The sequence below is a fragment of the Macadamia integrifolia genome, chromosome 10 (assembly GCF_013358625.1).
Source record: "Macadamia integrifolia cultivar HAES 741 chromosome 10, SCU_Mint_v3, whole genome shotgun sequence".
NCBI classification, from domain to species: Eukaryota; Viridiplantae; Streptophyta; class Magnoliopsida; order Proteales; family Proteaceae; genus Macadamia; species Macadamia integrifolia.
This window is the reverse complement of record NC_056566.1, coordinates 19,823,032-19,844,974: the sequence shown is the minus strand read 5'-3', so window position 1 is coordinate 19,844,974 and position 21,943 is coordinate 19,823,032. Positions and strand designations below refer to the sequence as shown.

The window sequence follows — 21,943 nt, the reverse complement described above, 5'->3', positions numbered from 1 at the left end:
CAAGTACCCGAGGCAAGTAAACTTGAGTTGGCCTAAGACTCACCCGGGATAAGCCCGAATCTGAACAAAATGGTGTCGGACTCAACTAGAGGGCAGGTGTCTTGAGGCTTCGCCATCGACTTCGCGTCTGTCCCAAGAAGGGCAGGGGCGGAGTTCACCGTCCTTAGATCGGGGATATCCCAGACGGTGCCGAAGGGCACCCCCTCGGACGACCTCACGAAGAAGAATTTCTCCTTTCACCCGTGGATTTTCGTTGGGTAACCGTTCAGCAGCCGAAGGTCTTTCCGAGGGCTGAAGTAGTACCAGCCCGAAAGCCTCTTACAGGCCTGAAGGAGGAAGCAGTTGACGAAGAGAGGGAGGGAGAGAGGCCTCTGGCACCTAGAGAAAAGGACGACGAAGCTAAGCATCTGTCGCCATCCGTTCGGCATCAGCTGGGTCGGACAAATCCCGTAGTGCCAAAACACCCGGGCGAAGAAAGGATGGAGGGGAAGCCGAAGGCCGGCCTTAAAGCCTCCTTATATAAGCGCAGCTCTTTGGAGTTCCGATAGCTAGCTCGGTCGGTCGGTTTTGGTAGCCGGGGATCGAAAGCATCTGAGATACTGAAGGAGGCCCTTAGCTCCCCCAGCTCCAGCTCGTCCATGGTGAAAACGATGTGGAGAGCCTCCACCTCAAGGGGCTCCCGGGTCTGGGCTTGGGATTCAAGCACCCTCTCCCTGAATCCCTCACCGTTTGAGACACCCTCGGACCCAGACGGCGAGGCCGCGGACGATGAGTCGTGGGCAGAGGGCGAATCGGGGGAAGAGTCCGAGGACATCCCCCGGACCCCCCTGGACTCTGATACCTACGGTTAGACATTGTCCTCTTGGAAGACGAGGGACTGTACCCAGACAAACAAGACATCGTACTTTTGGTGAAGACGAAGCGCTAAAGGAAAAGGAACACCTAGACCGAAGGAAGGCTCTCCGAGGGAAAAACAAAGTGACCCACAAATGGACCCCCACACTTTATAAATAGAAGAAAAACGATACGACTGCCCTAGCATTAATGGCGCCGTCAAGTCACCAATTACCACCCCTCGAGATTTGCGCCAGAGCAGACCTGACCGAAGGTCCCTACCTCGCTTGGGAGTCCAGGCAAAGGCCGAGCGGACTTGACCGAAGGTCCTTACCTTGGTTGGGGGCTCTGGCTAAGGCCGAGCTGACCTGACCTGACCGAAGGTCACAACCTCGGCAGGGGGCTAAGGCAAAGGCCGAGCGGACCTGACCGAAGGTCCTTACCTCGGTTGGGAGCTCAGGCAAAGGCCGAGCGGACCTGACTGAAGGTCCTTACCTCGGTTGGGGGCTCTGGCTAAGGCCAAGCTGACCTGACCGAAGGTCACAACCTCGGAAGGGGGCTCCGGCAAGAGCCGAGCGGACCTAACCGAAGGTCCTTACCTCTATTGGGAGCTCAGGCAAAGGCCGAGCGGACTTGACCAAAGGTCCTTACCTCGGTTGGGAGTTTAGGTAGAGGCCGAGCGGACCTGACCGAAGGTCACAACCTCGGTTGGGGGCTCTGGCTAAGGCCGAGTTGACCTGACCGAAGGTCACAACCCCGGCAGGGGGCTCTGGCAAAAACCGAGCTGACTTAACCGAATTGGGAGTTCAGGCAGAGGTCGAGCGGACCTGACCGAAGGTCCTTACCTTGGTTGGGAGTTTAGGCAGAGGCAGAGCGGACTTGACCAAAGGTCCTTACCTTGGTTGGGGGCTCTGGCTAAGGCCGAGTTGACCGAAGGTCACAACCTCGGCAGGGGGCTCCGGCAAAAGCTGAGCGGACCTAACTGAAGATCCTTACCTCGGTTGGGAGCTCAGGCAAAGGCCGAGCGGACCTTACCGAAGGTCCTTACCTCGGTTGGGAGTTTAGGCAGAGGCCGAGTGGACCTGACCGAAGGTCCTTACCCCGGTTGGGGGCTCTGGCTAAGGCCGAGCTGACCTGATCGAAGGTCACAACCTCAGTTGGGGGCTCTGGCAGAGGCCGGGCGGACCTGACCGAAGGTCCTTACCTCGCTTGGGGGCTCTGGCTAAGGCTGAGCTGACCTGACCGAAGGTCACCACCTCGGTTGGGGGCTCATGCAAAGGCCGAGCTGGCTTGACCGAAGGTCCTAGTCGCAAGCAAAACTAAAGCCGGAGCCGAAGGAATAAGGCCTAAGGGACACATGAATGAGAGAAAATGTCGAAAAACTTGATTACTCCCACAGGAAGAGCCTCCTGGTGAGAGTAAGGGGGCTATTGATACGGCCAAATTGATTGCCCAGTAGGGTAAGAACACATGGTATCTAAGGAAAGGACACGTGTCGCTCATATGTTAGAGGCTGCAAGGAGTTTGACCGCGTCAACCGTGTGAAGAGAATATTCCCAACGAAGGGGATAAGACGTATCTGAGTAGGACTCGAAGAGGAAAGGAGGCGGACCCGAGGAGGACTCCTCCAAGGAAAAGAGAAACCCTAAACCCTAAGTACTATAAGAGAGGGCCCAAGCGGAGGAAAAAAGGTAAGCAGAAAAACCCACACCATTAGCCTTGTGCAAAGCTGTGCGGCCGATCTCTAACTTGGGCGTCGGAGGACTAACCCCGGATAAACATCCGGGCCTCTGCCTTCTGTATTTGTGTAGGATCAGCTCATACGGATTTTCGGTAGCAACAACTCTCTTCTCCAATTCAATTGCCTCTCCAAACGTAACCCCGTTTTCCATCAATAGATAATGGATTTTGGTGCTGTTTCTATTGCCTCAATTTTGTCTCCTCCTCCGACCCTAGAGTCCAAGAAGCCGTGTTCTCGCTCCTTCTCAATCTCAATCTAGATAACGAGAACAAGGTGGATTTGGTCACTAGTGGTGCAATTGGGTGTGTGGTTGAAATCTTGTAGAGTGAAGGTGGGACTCCAACTATAGGGCTTTTGCAGAAGGCCACCATTGGTGCCTATCCTTTTGAGAGCTTTGGTTTTGCTCATTTGGGATGTCAATGACAGATAAAGGAAAGAAGCACTGCTCTTTATGCTCTCTTTTTGTTCCCCGACAATAAAAAGAGAGCCATGATATGTGGGGCGGTGCCAATTTTGATACAAATAGCTGATTCTGGGGTCAGCATGGCCTTTGCAATTTTGAGTCTCTTGACTAAATGCAGAGAAGGAAGAGAAGAAATGGTGGGGTATGATGGTTGTGTTCCAATTTTGGTTCGAGTGTTGAGCAATGGAACTTCACAGTCCATATACGTACAACACGCCCTATCCACATTGAATTTGATCTATTCTTCTGGTGAAAAAGTGCGTTTGGAGGCCAAGAGGAAGGGGCTATCGATATTTGTTTGGGATTGTTGGAAGATGAGAGGGAAAACCTAGTTTTGAGTTGGGTGACTCAACCAAGTCGAGAAAAAAATGGGAAACCTGGTCAAGAGTCGTGAAGACTTGTCCAATGTAAAAAAATTACCAGATTTGATATGAGTCTGGTCGAATCACAAGAAACTCGGTGTTTTTATCGATTCAAATACAACCCGCCTGAGTATGGTCTTTCATATTATAAATTATAATTTATAATTTGTTAAAACTCAACATGAGAGCGTTGAGGAAGAGACAAAAAACAAGAATTTTAATGGCATTTTATGGAAGAAAGAACGATACTAGTGTGTACCTACGTGAAGACACTTGGTGCGAAAAGACCGCGCTGCCCCATGCTGAAGACACTGTAGCACACCTTTCCATGGGCCATGCCACGCCTGCTGGCATGTACCTGTGCGAGGAGGTAGTGTTCTCTTGCCCATTTTATATGATTATACCCTGGTGGGTCGAGTGAGTCAATCTTGGTCAAGAATGAGTCATGTTCTTTCTAATGCATTTAATAAAAATAAAATCAAATGCATGACGTATATATTTAGTATAAATAAAATTTAAAGTGAGTGCAAGACGCTTGGACAAATGGTTAAAAACCAAATAAACATAACATAATAGCTTGGACTTTCAGTACCGCACCACTTTACTTTACTTAACCTTTTAAATTTTAAAATATCATATTATTTTAAGTGGCAGGTGTAACGCACCATGTTACGTTGAGTTTTAAAATATTATAATATTTCACTCTATTATTGTATGAAAGGCCATACTAAGGCGAGTTGTATTTGACTTGGTAAAAACAGAGTTTCTCGTGATCCGACAAAACTCGGTCTGAGTCTGTCCATTTTTTTTTTTATACTGGACGAGTCTTCATGACTCTTGACCAAGTTTCCATTTTTTTACTCGACTCGGGTGACTGGTTTTCCAACATTGCTTGAGAGGTCCGTGCAAAATGTCGTTGACTTGTATATGTTTGATGGGAAGAAGAATGCTACCTGGTCGCGTGGCCTCTGCACCAATGCGGGGGCCAATGATGGGGGCTGTAGGGGCATCAACAAGGGGTGGGTATTTTGTATTTCGCAGTGGTGTGGCTGTCATTTCGCCCCCTCTGTGTCTAGGCGAAGGGGCCACCCGAGCAAGTAGCCTTCTTTCTGGATATTTGGTTTCAACATAAAGTGCCAATGGAAACAAAAACACATGCAAATGAAAGTGGAACTTATATATCTTACCTTTCCTATTTCGGGGAGTGTCAGTGGAACTGAGTAAGGGAGAGTGGCTTACTCTGAAGCATGGGATAGGACCATCCTGCACTGTGGCTGTGTAGCTTAAGATAATAAATGTGTTGGTTTATTTTGTTCTTCAAACAATATTCTGAGGGGTTGGGGCAGGGGTTGTGGATAGGGGACAGGTGGGGGTTATGGTACCAGATGCAAGGGTTGTTGAGCGGGGTGGGGCGGGGGTTGCAGAGGGGAAGGTGGGGTGAGAGGTGGAGGTAGTGGTGGGGTGGAGGGTGGGAGGAGACACTGGAGGGAGGCTATGGAAGTGGGTTCTCACAGGAGGAGAGGGGAGAGGAAGTGTAATTTAGGGACTTATAATTACTAGGGGAGAGAGAGGTGAACATTTGCTTTTCTGGGGGATTTAGAAAAGAAATTTGAGTAGGGGAGTTAAATATTTTGTAAGTATAGGGGAGTGAGAAAAAAATTTCCCATTAGAATACATATGTGGTATTTTAATGATAATTACTATGTCCATGTTACATAGCTTATGAATGAAAATGGTAGAATTAGAAAATAGAGCATTTGGAAGACCTTAGGAGTAGCAGCACTAGGTAAACAAGTTAAAGGGAGGTTGTCTGAGATGGTTCTGCTATGTGCAACAACAACCTTTGAATAGACCTGGTACAAGGAGTATTTGAAGGACAGAGTGTTTTGATCCAGTTTTGGAGGAGACATTGTTGTGTTTTCTCTAGTTTCTGGAAGATTAGAATTCCTAGTCTAAGTTTTGCTCTTTTGTTTGGACTGTTCTGGAAGATTAGACAAAAACCTAGTCCAGAAATTTCTGGAAGATTTAGAGTTCTTCCAAAAGTCTAGTTTTTCTCTTTTGGAGAAGACATTAATTTGGAGCATCTCTGGCCTGTTTGGTGGAGAAGATAATTGGAGCAACATCTTGTCCTTCAATGGAATTTTAGGCAAGGTGGAGAAGATGATTGAAGTATCTTGAGGTTCCATGCCAGCATGGTTTGGGTGGTTTTCTGGGAAACCAATTCTCACTTCCTTTCTTGAGTTTTTTTCTAGGTAGCTTTTGGATTCTCTTCGGGTATGGAGATTCTCCTATTAGTGAGTACGTGTTCAGGTTTTCTTGGGAGGAGTAAGTAGGGGTTCTTGTAAGCTCATAACTCATAAATTGGCCTTGTGCTGATGGGTGGTTCTTGGAAACAGCCTCTCCTGGGACCTGCGAAGGAGCCTTACATTTGCCCCTCCCAGGACCTGCAGTAGCGGGAGCCTCGTGCATTGGGTTTCTCTTAGAGAGATCATTATACGACAAGAGAGAGGGTTCTCTTTTGGTTGGGTTGCCTGATTTGGGTTTCCTTTCCTTGTTTTTTCTGTCATTTTTTTTTTAATTGTATTTATTTATTTTTAATTATTTTTATTTGTGGTCTTCTTATCTTGTTCACTGGAAGCTTTTGCATGGATCATCTTTGGCTACAGATGCAGCCCCTGTGGATGAACCATGGGTGTTCTATGTATTAAATGATCACACGTCCTGTTTTGGTTATTGACTTATTTCTCTGTTTGTCATTAGTTTGTTCATCAAGCTTTTGTGGAAAAATATATACAATATCACTGCAGTCCTCCCCCCTGATTGTTCTCCTTTGTGTTGATCCTTTTTTATTGTCCTTGTATGTATCTTGAATTTTTTTGAGGGTTGGGGAAGGAGAGAAGACATGGCTCTATCTATTTATTGTGCAGGATGAGTTTGCTTCTCAAAATATTCTCTTGCATTTCCTTTTTGTCGTATTTGAAACTAATTCAATATTCTTTCATTTGTCTCAGTTGATGGCACTCAAGTCCTGTCATGATCGCAACATCACCCACAGGGATATCAAACCTGGTGAGGAAATGGACTCTGTTTCCTTAAGAGCTGTTCAGCCATATAGATAATTTTCTGTGGATGCCACATTCTAATTTCTATTCTTGGTCCATCAGCATTTGTAATCTATTATTGTCTTTGTTTGAGCCAAACCAGCATATTGAAAAAAAATGGCCTAATGGTGCTTGCCAGTGATCATAACTTCCAGAAATTTCCATCAGGTGTAAAAATTCTTGAAATTTGATGCAGGAGCATGAGCAGGAGTAGTTTAGACCTTTTTATTAAATGAAGGGTTGGATATTTTAGACCCATCGTGGTTCAAGATTTATGGCCAGTCATTCATCTTTCTCCATTGAAGTGCAGCAAAAGTTTCTGATTTTTGCGCAGGCATTGAGATCCCTATTTGCTTCTTTCATTACAATGGGCTTGCTTTCTAACCTAAAAATTTGTACCATGTCTTTTGCTTCTCTTCAAGGGTTACAGATTCCGGTTTGGGTAATTAGAAATGCTATTGTTAGTTACCAATTGTATTTTAAGTTAGTTTGCTTGCTGTTGTAATGGTTTTAAAGGTTATTGGGCATTCTTCTCTTCAGGCTTATATTCTTCTCGTCTCTACCTTCTGTAGGCCAAACTTAAGACATTCTTTCCAATCAAATTTATATGCTTCATGTGTTTGCTTCAAGCGTCTTATTAAGCTTTACTCTTTACTAATTTCCCTAGTTTACTATAAATTCTCTAACCTTTCATTCTCCGTCTTTTTGTTGGTTTTAGCATTTGTATTCCCTTACCTCTTGAATCTTTTAATAGAGAACCGACTTCTTTAACTCCAGCAAAGATTCTCATCACGAGATTTCTCCTTTTCCGTGTGCATGTATATATGTTAGCATGTTGAAGGAAAGCTAATATGCTATTTTATCACTTTCAGAGGTGAAATTTTTAGCATACTAGGTTTTTTGCTGACTTGATGTGTTTCTTCTTGTATGTAAGAGAACATGGTGATATGCTTTGAAGACAAGGACACTGGAAGATGCTTGAAAGAAATCCCAAATGGAGACAAGCACCATCACATCAAAATGTACACCATTGCTGTAATTTTAAACTTTCTCTTCACCATGTTTTCTTGACTCCTATAATTCCCTTCTTCTTTTGGACTTTTTAATCATGATAGCTTAATGGCTGTTTTTTGTTACTATCTCCTACTTGCAAACATCCATGGTGTCTCATGTGAAGCCATTTGCCATTAATAATAATAACCAATTGCAGACAACGGTAGTGGCTTGTTTGTTGCCACTAATTCTGGCACTCTCAAACAAAAACATTTCTTGCTTAAACTGTGAATGCAGCACCGGAACCCCCCTTAAATAGTTGAATTATTTCTGAAGAAGTTTATTTGTTTTTTATATTCTAATTCAACAATTTATAGTGGCTCGTTGTTTTAATGCCACTTATTTCTTCTCATTTGGCCTTCTATTTGTGTAGGAATAGTAGGGGTAAAACAGGGTGGGTTGGGCCGGATTTATTAAAACCCCAACCCAACCCTAGGTCCCCAAAACTCAACCCATGCCCAACCCAACCCTACCGGACTCAGGGTTGGCCGGGTTGACGTTGGCTGGTCCTGTATTTTTTTTCCCTATAAATGGTCACAAATGTTAAGTATATATTTACCAAAGGGGGGGTGGGGAGATGTTAAGACTATGGACAGCCTTTGTCCACCCCTAATCTATAAATTTGCAGCAAGCAAGGTTGTCAATTTGGTTATAAGATAGACTTTTTAATAGCCTTGCATCACCACATCTCCAGAAACTGGACAGGCCAAATTTTGGCCCAATTCTTCATGAATGCTACTGTATCTAAATTTCATATCAATACATGATAGGAGGCACAAAGACTGCCTATGTAAAGAAAAGTGGGGAAATGGTTTGGCCATTTGGTCGTCTTAGCTCAATAGGTAAGAGTATGTGGCTTATGCAAAGCATGATGCGGGTAGAAGTCATACAGACAAAAAAACTTAACCAACGTGTAGCGACAAGTAAACTCCCAAATCATAATTCACATTCACAAAATATATTGTTACCAGAAAAAAAAAAAAAAAAAAAAAAAAAAAAAAAAAAGGTGAAGCAAGAAAGTAGAGAGACAAACATGATCTTTGAGATGGACAGATGGGCGAGAAAACTTCGGCATAGGGATGAGTCAAGAGTTTGCGTTTTTTGTTGTAAAGAGAAAAGGGGTTAGAGAATTAGGGTTTTAAAAATATATTATATATTAGGGGAAGGGGAACACTATTACTAAACACAATAATAGATTAGGGTTAAAATCTGGCTGGCTTGGGCCAGTCTGGGCTGGGCTAGACTAGGCCTAGATCTGCCCAACCCGGCTTGGACTAGGCCTAAATCTCAACCTTGGTCAGGGTTGGGTTAGGATGGGGTCAGGATGGGCCGGGTTGAACCTCATAACCAGGTTAGACATGGGTCTGGCCAGGGTAGGCTGGGTTGAACATCATAACCTCATGATAGTCACAAGTAACAAAGGACTCACTAACATGTCCAGTACAACTCAAAAGTCCACATGGGCTTAAAGACAAGAGTAAGAAAGCCCATTACAAAGCACCAGGGCAACCAAGTCAATTCCAGGAGGGTTCCACAAACCCTAACTAACTTATCTCAACCATTCATCTTCCAAGCCGCCAAGATGAGACTCAGAGCACCGTTGACAAGAAGGAAGCCACAGCAGAGGGGCACTACGAAGTGGGCATCTGGCCTAGTGGAGGTGACAGCCACGGATGAGGGCAATGGCAAAGCGGCTACAGACCGAGCATAGCTGGCAGCCTTGCGAGTTGGCTGGTGACCAAGCAGCAACCTAGAGCGCCAGCGATGCAAGACGGAGACTGGAAAAAGGCGCCGAACGGGGCTGGAAGCGATGAGGCTACTGGCCAAACGGGAAACAATAAGAGCTTGGTGATAGGCCTAGTGGGAATGGTGACCAGCGGGGCTGGCGGCCAAGGTGCAACTCCCACCAAGAAACCTAGCTCCAGCAGAGGTTGAAGAAGAAGAGAAAGGGAGTGGAGGAGGAAGAAGAGAGAGGGTGAGAGGGAGAACATGAAGGAGAAGAGAAAGAGAGTGGAGGAAGAATAGAGAGGGTGAGAGGGATAGGATGAGATGAGGAGAAGGGACGATGAGAGGGGGGAGCAGGCCAGGCTAATACAGACTGGCGGCCGAGGAACGGTCTTCGCTTAGGGCCTTCTGTGGTTCATCTTCAGAGATGTGATACTTCTATTTCCCACTTCTCTCTCTCTCTCTCTCTCTCTCTCTCTCTCTCTTCAATCAGATGTAAAGGTATTGTATCTTACATTGTTTGGACTAAGGAGATCTTGGAGAAAGATGGTCAAAATTTTGTAACAAAAACTTTATGAATAAAATGAACCATGCATTTCTACAAAGATGTTAATAGGTAGGGTACTTTCTCTGGGAAAGTGGTGACAATACTCTATCTGCCTCTTTAAATAAGGGAATATACTGTCTTAACATGACCCTACTTGTCTGAACCATCCGGTTTACCTGATACTGGGTGGGTCCATTGGGTTAATTTGGTTTGCTTTTCTGTTCTTTTTCTACTAGATTTTCCTGAGACCAAGACATTTTATTTTGTTTTACTGGTTAAACCATGCTTGTTTTCTGGGCTGACTGTAGGAATGCAATACGTGATATGTAATTACCTTGTATGTAGTTTAGTCTTGGTCTCCACTATTCAGAGGAAAAATTGAAATTGGGAAAGGAGTTGTTATTCACAAGGCATGAGGCTGCTTTGTCATCATGCTACTTGATGACCTAATAGAAAGCAATTCCCTTAGCATTAAAAATGATGATTGTAATATTGTGTGCTGATGAACCATAGATTTGAGACGACTGCAAGATTTCTTAGTTCTTACACATTTTTCTTCTATTCATAGGCGCATTATTGACTTTGGTAGTGCACTTGATGAGTTCACCATGAAGCGTCTATATGGATCAAATGGACCCTCGAGGTATGGGTCATTTTCATTATGGTTAATAATTTCCAGTTAGTAAAGTAACAATAGCATGCAACAACAACAAATTCAAAAAAAGAGCCAGCCAAAAAAATTAATTACATGATACATTAAGACCCCAAGAGAAGAAGGCCTTGATCCATTTGGAAGAATGAGATAGGAGAGAAGGTAGGACACACAAGCTGTGAGGTGAAACCCCAAACATTAACTCAATATTCGATTCTAATTCTAGTTTTGGGTTGCATGCATATAAATATATATATATATATATATATAGAGAGAGAGAGAGAGAGAGAGAGAGAGATAAACTATTACTTACATTCTAAAACAGAGATAGAACTCAACGAGGAAGCTAATACTAAAACACGAACTCTAGTATCTCCTATCAACCCCCTATTGGATCAAAAGCCCAGTTTGGGTCCGGTTCACCTTGGTTTGGGTTTCTAGATAGGTCATGCCAGTCTTGCTACGATAATGCTAGTATCAAGTGGCCTATTACAAAAGAGAACCAATTGGATTGAAGCCGCCCAACTCATATGTAACCCAACCCAAGTGTTATTTCCACTAAAATAAGCCCACTTTTGCTGATTGGGAACTTATTGCCTTGACCTCCCACGGTTCTCACACTCGTCACCACGCCCTCATACATGTCTTGATAATATCTACATATTTACATGACACCCTTTTCTTCTCCAATACATGCCAGATGAGCCCTCTAGGGGGCCTTTTCTTTGTCCATGAAAATCATATGAAGATCCTTCTTGTAAGTTCTCGACCTTTCCATAAGCCTCCTAAGAAGGTAAATCGCTTCGGTCGCGGATCTCCAAGGCATAAAAATGAATTGATTCCTTGAGATAATTGTTTTACTTATGTGGACTTCGATTACCTTCTCCCATAGTTTCATGGTATGACTCATGAGTTTTATGCTTCTATAGTTATTGCAACTTTGAATATCACCTTTATTTTTATAGATTGGTACAACAATACTTCTCCATTCATCAGGCATCTTTTTCGTGTTCATAATCTTGTTAAACAACTTGGTAAGTCAGGCAACCCCACATAGTCCCAAAATCTTCTACACTTCAATTGGGACCTCATCCGAGCCTGGTGTCTTTACTTGCTTTCATTTTTCCTAGGGCTTCTTTACCCTCAGACACTCCTATCTTCCGTACATATCTATGAAGCGTGTTGTCATGTTGGATACTCACCCCACACCTACTTGAGCTATCTCTATTCAGTAATTTGCAAAAATAAACACATGGTTGCATAAACTATGACAGATTGCAGCTTGAATACAGTTTCAGTGTGGTCCAAACTTGTTTGGGGTATCATCCAAAAAAAAACTTTTTTGGGGCCACATTCTGCCTAATTTATTATAGAGTTTTGGTTTTGTCTACTTTTCTATGCTTGATTGTGTGGTTTGACAAATATTTTCTGTGGAAAAAATTTGAATTGAGCCCATCTTTTTATGGATCTCCTTATATTTAATGAAGTGTTTTATTTGTTTTTGCCTTTTGTGGTCTTTCAGTTCTGAACAGACTTACGAGTATACTCCTCCAGAAGCCCTTCTGAATGCCAGTTGGTTTCGGGGTCCTGCTAGCTTAACTATGAAGTATGTGAGGTCCTTCTACTTTGATTAGTGTAGGTTGAGCACTCTGAATTCTTATTATAGCTTGGCAGGATTATGTTTTTTATTTTCTCATTAACTTAGTATCTATGTGAATAATATGCATCAACAGTAGAACACCATTGTCATAGATTCATATTCAAGAAAATTGGAAAGAGGTTTTAATTGTTCAAAGAATAAATGATTGTTTGGGTTTGTTAACTCTAGTATGAATTGTGTCATCTATATCACATTACAGATTACTCCACCCCTCAAATAAAAAAAAAAAATGGTTGTAACAATACTTGTTTCATTGGCAGATATGATATGTGGAGTGTGGGGGTCGTGATTTTGGAATTGATCTTAGGATCACCTCATGTTTTTCAGATAAATGCTCGGACATGTGCTCTTCTAGATCAGCATCTTGAGGGTTGGAATGAAGGCATGAAAGAGCTTGCACACAAGTAAGTCCACTCTTAATTAAGGCATTTACGGGTAAATAGTAGCCTCAAGAATTAATCTGAACTAAACCATAGTTCATATTTTGTTTCCATACGTCTCCATTAAAGTTTTAATGCTATGATTTATATTTGACTTGCTGTTATAACTATACCGTATGAGATTTTAAGTATGTCAACAACGTAGAGCAATAAGAGCTTGTTTTGGTGCCCCATTACACCACAAAGCAGTATGTCAAAAGTTAACATGCTTGTTTAGCACATCCCAATATTTCTATTAAAATAATCTTTACGCACCACCTCTTGAGTGGGCTATTGATGCATTAGCCATTAACTGTCTAGCCAGTAAATATGATCCAATTTGGGCCCAGGACAAAATACATCAGATCCATCAGCCTGGCCGAATGTCTTTATTTTGAACCATATACGGGGCTATGATTTTATACCGGGAGGGGGGGATATTTTTCAATTTGAGTCTTTAGTTGTGGTCATGCTATTGTAATCTTGCTTTTAATTATTGCCTGGCTTTAGCTGGTCAACTCATGTTTATATCTTTATATGTGGATGTTCCTATGATTGGACAGATTTGGAGAAAAGTTTTTTTTTCTTTTTTTTGTCTTTCAATGTTGAGTTTCTGCGCACACAAAAATCAATAGAGTGCTGGAATTTCAAATTTATCTCTCTAATTTCTCCTTTCCTCTTACTCTTCATTAGTCTAGTAGTTCTTCATCCTTCTTTTCTTGCTATATTCTGTTTGTTTATATATTTTTTGTATACCCTATTTCTTTCTTCTTTCTTTCTTCCTCTTCTTTTCTGTTTGTTGGAAATCCAGATTTGCTGATGAAAGCTAGAGCCATTCTTCCAATGGTCGGTCAGTAGAATGCCGCTCTAATTCGATCTTTTCTATTTTGTCTTATGGTATAGATTCCGCAGCTATGATTGAACCGATTGGTTTTTCTTTGATTTAAACCCTGTTCCGGTTTCTACTTTATCTTGGACATTAACTCAACATGGGTTGAAAACTTGAAATGAACATCACTTTAATCTAAGTTCAGTGGTGAAGCAGGATCCATGAAGCCGATCCCATTTAGTTGGGAGATGGCTTAGTTGAGCTGAGTTGAGTTGATATAACTATGCATCTTAGCTCCATTATACCCTCCCCATTGTCCAAAACTTCACCGCTGATATTTCTAACAACCAGAATCCTTAGTTTGCTTATATGTTTCACAGTCCGGCAATCCATTGATTATCCAGTCGCAATTAAGACTTGTTGCTTGAATTCTGATATGTATATATATTGCTTTGCTCCTCTTTTGAATCATTTGTTTTGATAATTCCCCCCCCCCACCCCCCCACCCCCCTTTTTTGTTACCCTTCTTTCTCTTAGGACTTCTCCTTGTTGGGTTATAATTCTGATATTGTAAACGAATTGGGACTTACCGAAACTTTCCCTCTTTGGATTACTAATCTTTGTCAGTTTCCTGGTTGGACTGGCATTCTTTTTCAGTCTCCCACAGAATTACCTTTTTAGTCTTATCTATAATTAAAATATATCCAAATGCTTTAGTATATTAATATAAAAAATAAGTAAATAAATAAACAGGTACATAGTTTCATCCATATTATTATCTAATTATAATGGATATGCTTTAATCAGGTTGGGAAAAAGTAATATCTGTATTTACCCTAGTTGTAAAAAATACAGAAAAAAAAACTGCCCATCAGAGAGGTCAGAGTTTGCGATGCATTATGAGTTGAGACAGGGAAACTACTTGGATTAGGATTCTCATGAAATGGTAGTATGATACATCCCTACATGGTCGTTACCCTTCATGTATTCACCTGTAAGGCTGCCATATTCTCATGGTGCAACTCTCTTGTGGAGGAAAATCAAATAAGTGAGGAGTGTTATGGTTGGGGAGTGATGCAAAAGAAAATATCTGTTCACTCCTATGCTTCCCCAACTTCTTAGCCAGTAAGAAAAGACAGAACAGATCACGTCCATAGAAACTAAATGCTTTCAAGTGGGAAGATGATTGCAAGGTAGCTGTTCTGTACTGGAAACAATCCCACAAAACATGATAGAGCTCATGATCAGTTTCCTAGCTTCACTATAGTATATAATAAGACGCAATATAGTGTAGCTAGTGCCCTTGGAAAGTAAAATGATTCACATTCATGTGGCTATTATTATGTTTTCCTTCCTTTGTCATCTTTCTTGGATGTGGATACATTTGCAAATTTCTAATAATCCAGTCAATTTCAACTTATTCAAGGAGAATCACTTTGGATACCCTCTCCCCAAGTTACATGCTATAACATTCTTCAAATTGTGGGTTGATCTCAAAGAAACCATATAGCCAAAGTAGTAAAAATTTAGTCTTTCTTCCTTTTTTTCTTGTATTAGAGTGGGGGGTGTCAATGGACTAACTTATCTTGCTTACAAGTTTGACATGTCAAAGATTCCTGGTGTTCTACATTCTTAGATATAGAATATTTGTACTTTGTCACAACATCTGCCTTGTAGACCCATTTCAAATTAATGTGGATTTTTTTTTTCCCCTTCGAGGGGAACAGTTCTGAAACTGAATAAGAACTAAATTTCCCATATTCCTTTGAGAAATTTCTAACTGGAATTTTCGTGCTGCTATTTTATATCAATAGAATCACATGTGTTCTTGGATGGAAACTAAAATGTGAATGTACTCACTATGGTATGGAAAATTCTGAGGTCCATCTTCATTCAAACCTATAAAATTGAGTTTTTTCATCATTTTGTAGTTCTCATTCAATGATAAAGCCAAATACTTGTTTCGATTATGAGTGAAAGGATGTGCTTCAATGGTTGCTTTCAAGAAAAGTTTTTGTAATAAAAGGTTTTAATTTAATTTTTATGGTTCCAGACTGAGATCTTTTATGGAAATGTGCATCTTGATTCCTGGGAGTTCTGCAAAGCGTCATCATGGTGGGAGTACAAAGGATGGTGTAAGTTCACATTTTTTTATTTATTTATTTATTTGCCTCTTTCTTCCTCCTTATGCTCTTCCAATTTTTACGGCTTTCTACGTGGTAGTTTCAAGTAATTTTGGTTTCTTATTAACCTGTGACAACCATATATTAAATCAACATAAAACTACCAGAGAAAAATCTCCTTGGCCTTTAATCCTCTGTTTCTCAACCATGTTATCTTTTTTTGTTTTTTTTGGGTGGGGGGTGGGGATGATGCTTCCCAATTGTATCCAAGCTCAACAACCAAGCCTTTGGGGAATCTACCTGCATCAAGGCCCAAGCCCACAAAGCACATTTGGCCCTGGACCAAGGCATGATGACCAAACCCCAACAACATTGTGGACCAAACCATCAAAAAACACCAAAGAAGTTAGCCCAAACACCCTTGGCCAAATCCACCATTGGGAGTCCCTAAGAGATTCCTTTAAGTTCCTCTTGCTCTTCCCTATGTCAAGAAGCTTCTTTTCCCTTGGAAGGTGCAAAGAGAACCCACTTGGATGCCATTACTCATCTTGGAGCAAGAATCAAAGTATTGAGTCTTGCATCAAGGCATTGGAGACCTCAACTTTTGCATCAAGGCATGGGAGACTTCAACAAATGGAAAACCTCAATTACTTTTTCTTTTTCTAGATTTTCTATCAAGTTTTATTATCCTATGTATTTTGTGATTGGTCCATGTCACGAATTGGAAGTCTAAGAGATGGTTGTAGTCGTATATATAGAGGACAAATTTTGAGTTGCAAAGGCACAATTGAATCAAAGAATTTTCAAAGTTGCACAAAGCTTCTTATGAACTTTGAAGAGTTTCTCCTTTGAAACCAAGTTGAGTTTCACCCATCCTTGAAGAGATTGGGTTTTCAATCAGCCTAGAAGATCTGAGCTTTCAACCTTGAGGAGTTAAAGTTACAACCCTCCCAAAAAGGTCCAACCTAGAAGAGTTGAACCTTTGAAGACAAATGCATTTCTAAATTCGGACTTGTGTAAGTCCAATACCTTGACAGTCATTTTACACCCTTTTCCACCCAGAATCTAAATAATTTCTATTTCACAAAAGTTGTAGCCCCACGTCTTGTCTTTAAGTGGCAGTTTTGGAATGAGTATGCCTCATTGCCTCTTCACTCTCATGATGCTTTTGTTCCATGTTCCAAATTTTCTAAATAGGCCTACAGACCAGTAATGATAGACCCTGTGAACTTCCACTGTATTCATCTGTTGTAGATCATTAATGCACACACAGTTAATCTTTCTTTAGGCATTCTCATGGCTTTGTTTTCATATATTTTAGATTTTTAATGCTGATGTCTAATATTTTGTACAACCTTTATAACTTTAGGCTGCAATATGTAGACCTAAAGACATGCATGCACTTAAGAAAAGTTCTGTGATGTCAAATTTTGCAGCTCTATATCAACAGTAAATAGAGAAGCATGAACAAGAAAGGGATATATCCATGACTAAGACAAGATGCTAAAGTTGGAGCACATAACAATACTTCAATTCCCTTTGCTTCTTTTAACAATATATTAACTGAGGGTAGTAGATTTTTGCTGCCTGGTGTATGATATATGTACATTTTGTTTGTACATTAATAGTTGAACAATTTACTGATACCAAGTTTGATTTGATGAATCAATCAAAGAAATAGGGAAGAGAAGTTTGAAGCAAAATGGCTTCAGTGAGTCATATGAACTCATAATCCAAGTCCTGTACTAAATCAACACTAAGAAGACCGGAATCCCCCTCATGGTTAATATTTTACACCCTTTTATTCCCTATCATATATGTATTCCAACAGATTTCTCATGCTTGTATACTCCCTGTTCATTGTTGGACACTTGAATCTAGTGCACCATGTTTTAGAAATCATAGTAGATTTGTCATTAGAGATGGTGTTTCCATACACTTTGTTTCAGCCTAGCAAAGTACCCTAGGTAAAATTCAGACTTTAAGAGCACATCATTTCTTCTATTCTGTTGCATGCATATTGATTGAAGTTCATCCCATGGAATTAAGGTCGGGGTTTGGCCAGCTTCCTGGAAATGCACTGAAGAGTCTTTTGCAGATCAAGTGAAGAGAAGAGATCCTATTAAACTAGGGTTTGTTTCTGCACATGCCTCATATCAGATAAGCACATTTCTGAGATTGTGTTTCCCCTATTGTAATTGTTCTTGTTGTTGAAAACATGTTTTGTCAAGCAGGTTTCCAGATATCTGGGCTCTGCGTCTAGTGCGCCAGCTATTGGTATGGGATCCTGTAAGTCTTCATTCGGCTGCTGCAACTTCCATGTTTTAATGATAGGGGCATGATATTGACTCTCTCTCTCTCTCTCTCTCTCTCTCTCTCTCTCTAAAACTAAAAATCAACATAAAATTCCATCTTGATGAAATTGTGGACTCCTTGAAGTTCTTGTGGACTGAAATTAATTATATTGAGGGTGCAAAGCAGGCTGTAGACCAGGAACCATAGATATGGTCTGATCTGCAGTGGGAACCTATCGTAGGACCAGATTTGGCTTAACCTAAGTGCTGCATAGAAGCGTCTGGGCTGTGGCTGTGCCAGCAGCTCCATATCTTTCCTGCTTTGGGTAAAATAAGTGGAAGTTTCATAAACTATTTGCATTTAGCTTGTTAGGTTATGACTATTTTCTGAGTCATTTTTGGTCTTGTTGGGGTTAGTTGCTAGTTATTTGAGTATTTTACTAGTTTATTCTGGTTTTGAGTCTTCCAAATCTAAATTAGTAAAAGAAAATCAAAACGAAGTCCTTTTTTTGGTCTGTATGTCTTATTTTCAGTATTGACTGATTGTTGTTAGACCTGTATTTAGAGGGTGGGCCTCGGTGCAACAGTAAAGTTGCTCCATTGCGACCTAGTGGTCGTGGGTTTGAGCTGGGAAACAGCCGCTCCACAAAGTGGGGGTAAGGTTGTGTGCATTATGACCCTTTCCAGACCCTTCAGTGGTGGGTGCCTTGTGCAATGGGTACGCCCTATTCTTGTCTGAACTGAATGCAGTGAAATCCGGGGTAGATAAATTTTGTTTAGATGGAGAGAGAACACTACTTCTAATCAAGTGTTCCCTTTTTTTTATTTGAATGGTTCTCTATTTACCTGAGAATTTATTTAATGAGATAAATATTCTAGACTGCGATTTCATGACCTGCTTTCATAAATTCAGATATTGGTTGTGCATTTTATGTATATTTTAGGTACATTTTGTATATAATGTAGACAACATGTTTGGATTACAGGAAGATCGATTGAGCATTGATGATGCTTTGCAGCATCCTTATTTTCAACCTCCTCCCAGATGAGTTCACAGGCATGATCATCTGTGTACAACCTTCAACTCTTTGCTGCCTTACACTGCTTCAGAAAAGGGTATTTACCTTCTCTTCTTCAATGCTAGCTGTTGTGAAATGGTGGTTGCTGTTAAGTAGTAACGTGTGTATCCCCATTTTTAGGAGGATTCTGTTAAGTAGTAACCTGTATATCCCTGTTTTTACCGCCTTTTCAATCTATTTTGCAGGCTCTATGGTACTTTCTTTTCTATCTTCATATCTTAATTGGACCAACCAGTTCAAAAAGTTTTCAGAGTACTCAGGAGCTTTTCAGAGCATGCATTGTCAGTAGAGTATGCGGCTAAGAAGAATATCATGCAGATGTGTACCTCTGCATCGCCATATATGTAGCACACACATAGGACACTCAGGTCACAATTAATACTTCCTGCTGCACCATATGAATTCCTCAAGCATAGGATGGTTCATTCAGGCTGTTCTACAAGGTCCCTCGTGGAAATTCTTCAGTCGAAGGTTGAGTTGGTTAGAATATCCAAGGCATCGTGCTGCCCCATAAATTTTCTGCAATTCTGATAATGACGATCAGCTTGGGGGATCATCTCTCTTGGCCTACACATCAACTGATGCACCTATCATCCAATCTGGATTATTTGGCAACAACATCCAAATTGTCGTCATTCTTTTGTTCCAGCGATTTGTAAACCTAATTTTTTTTGGAACGAACGTAAAACTACATGTTTCTGTATCATACAACCCATTTTGCTAATAGAAGGAATTACTTTGTTCATTATTTTATGTTTCTTATTGACAGATTCATTGGAGAAAAAGAGAATGAGATCTTGATTGCCCAAAGGTATGGAGGACCTGTTTTTAAGGGCCTTTATTCCCTCATTATTTATTTTTTCATGTATTTGTGTTTTTTTTCCTTTGGTCATGATTCATGTCACTACCATTGGTGACATGCCTCATATCACAAAAATTGTTTCATGTAGTGAACATTCTTGTGTCCAAGTGATAAGAGGCCCCATGTTCATATAACAATATCTGAAAACCTTATCCCAACTTAATGGGGTTGGCTACATAGAGATTTCAAGCAAGGACAAGTGTGAGGTTCCATGCAAAAAGATTAACGGATTATGATTGATTATAATAAGTGTAAACTTATAACGACAAACTATAATAAGGTATTAGTCGTCTACCTGATATACCATGTAGATTGGTCAAGCCAAAATATCTTACATGATTATGTCCACCACCAAGATAATTAATCATTCAACATACTTTAATGAAATGAAGAATGAGATAACGAATTCTTGATATTCTCACTAGATGCGAAAGTAACAACTCAAAAACAATTTCTAACGTTTAAACAAAAATTTAAAGAAAGCTTTTCCACATTCACTCTATGTTTACGGTAACCTAAAACTTGATGAGTGAGGCCGACATGAAGTTGTTACTAAACATTGATCCAACTTGTGTCCATCCAAGTGTGCCAAATGGCTCCAAAGAGGAGTTACTTTGTGACATGAGGCACTACAGGATTTTTTTTTTTTTTTTTTTTTTTTTTTTTTTTTTTTTTAGGGAAGCGGGTTTAGGATTTTGATAACTCCATTCCATCATGCAAAAACCATTGTGTGTGGTCAAAGACACTTCACGTAGTCGTAGTCAACTAAAAATACGTTTGGACTAGGGAACCTAAAGAAATTGTCCTCTTGGGTCATGTTTGACAAAACACTATGGAAATTTGGAAATTTTTTCGCTTCATATTGACTTCTTAGAATTAGATAAACACCCGAAATGTGTTTGGACGTGTCGGTTTATTTTTATACTTACCAAGACCTCAGTTTGTGTGAATACACTTCAATATCGTTTAGGTAGGTGTTACTATTTTTTTTTTTTATACCCAGGGTGTCCGGATCTTTGACCCAACTAGTTCCTGGGTCACTGTGATACCACTTACACAAGACCGGGTTAATCCGAGACAAAAACTTTCATGCGGTGGCCCCAAGAAGTTAGGTGCAAGAGCAAAGGTTTGATCACGGAACCTCCTCGTTTCCTAAGGTGGAGTACCATGTCCCCTCCAAGCCAACTGCGCTAACCCCTTTGGGTTTTTAAGTAAGTGCTACTAAAACCAAGAAAGGTAGGTGCTACTATTTCACAAACAAAAAACACTCTTAAAGCAAAAATATCTTTTAGTAGGGGTGCTACCAAAGGCAGCCTTGGTTCCAATAGATCCATTTTTTGGTGATTGGATTGATCTTCTCATCCATTAGTCACTTTAATCGCTTGCAATACTAGGCAAGGGTTGGGCATGGTGCCCACTCCAATAAGCTAACAGGTGGTAGACAAAAGGAGGCCAGGGGGTGCGAGGGTAAGGGTGTCAATCAGTTTGGTTTTGGTGATTCGATTTTGTTTCAATTCGATTCAAGAAACAAAATGTTTGATTTCGGTTTTTATTTGGTTTCATATTGGGTTCTTTATTTGGTTTTGATTCAGTTTCATATTAAGTTTAGGTCATATTCTAGGCCTTTGTGCTAACTTTTTACATCATTATCAACAAAACCCTTTATTCGTTATGTTCATGATTCACCGAACTTTTATCAAACATTAAAAAATAATAGAATTTATCATCCACATTGATTGAAAAATGACATATTTATAATTTTATTCGAATTCTGATTCGGTTTGAAAATATGTAATTCAGTCTGATATAACGGTTTTAGTTACAAAACCGAAATCAATCATATCTATAAAGATTTCAGCTTTTGAAACCAAAGCCAAATTTATCTGCTTCAGTTCGATTTGATTCGGTTTTAAATGGCTAGTTTTGGTTTTAATTTTTGATTTCGATTTTAAATTGACACCCTTAAGCGTGGGCATGCGCATTGGGCAGGGGTTCATTTCATTGAAAGAGTGGGAGAGAAGCAAACATGTGGTTGGGCGGCTTGGGGGCATGCCCAACCTTTTCCCATTTCTTATTTAAATCATAAGATATAGAGATTTTTTCTTTCGACCATATTTCAATTGTTAATACAATATAGGACCGTTAATACAGGCAGTACTACACCTTTGATCGTGAAATATCGATTGCTTGTTGAACCTT

General features: G+C 40.7%; 1 protein-coding gene across 12 annotated transcripts in view; it reads left to right on the top strand.

Moving 5' to 3' along the window:
• Positions 1 to 19,630, top strand: part of LOC122092049 (probable protein phosphatase 2C 51) — a 66,676-nt gene extending 47,046 nt beyond the window's left edge. For 4 of the 12 annotated variants that reach the window (XM_042662343.1, XM_042662344.1, XM_042662349.1 and 1 more), the window contains 10 exons: positions 6,412 to 6,469; positions 7,436 to 7,523; positions 10,395 to 10,469; positions 12,001 to 12,084; positions 12,399 to 12,542; positions 15,440 to 15,521; positions 17,559 to 17,641; positions 17,744 to 17,798; positions 18,790 to 18,919; positions 19,068 to 19,630. In XM_042662343.1, the coding sequence (XP_042518277.1) occupies positions 6,412 to 6,469; positions 7,436 to 7,523; positions 10,395 to 10,469; positions 12,001 to 12,084; positions 12,399 to 12,542; positions 15,440 to 15,521; positions 17,559 to 17,641; positions 17,744 to 17,798; positions 18,790 to 18,852 (732 nt within the window). In that variant the 3' untranslated portion in view covers positions 18,853 to 18,919; positions 19,068 to 19,630. Of the gene's footprint in view, positions 1 to 6,411; positions 6,470 to 7,435; positions 7,537 to 10,394; positions 10,470 to 12,000; positions 12,114 to 12,398; positions 12,543 to 13,368; positions 13,455 to 15,439; positions 15,522 to 17,558; positions 17,642 to 17,743; positions 17,799 to 18,789; positions 18,920 to 19,067 lie in introns of those variants that run through there. The other 8 variants (XM_042662345.1, XM_042662347.1, XM_042662346.1 and 5 more) reach the window with 8 other exon arrangements.
• The last annotated feature ends 2,313 nt before the right edge of the window (positions 19,631 to 21,943 follow it).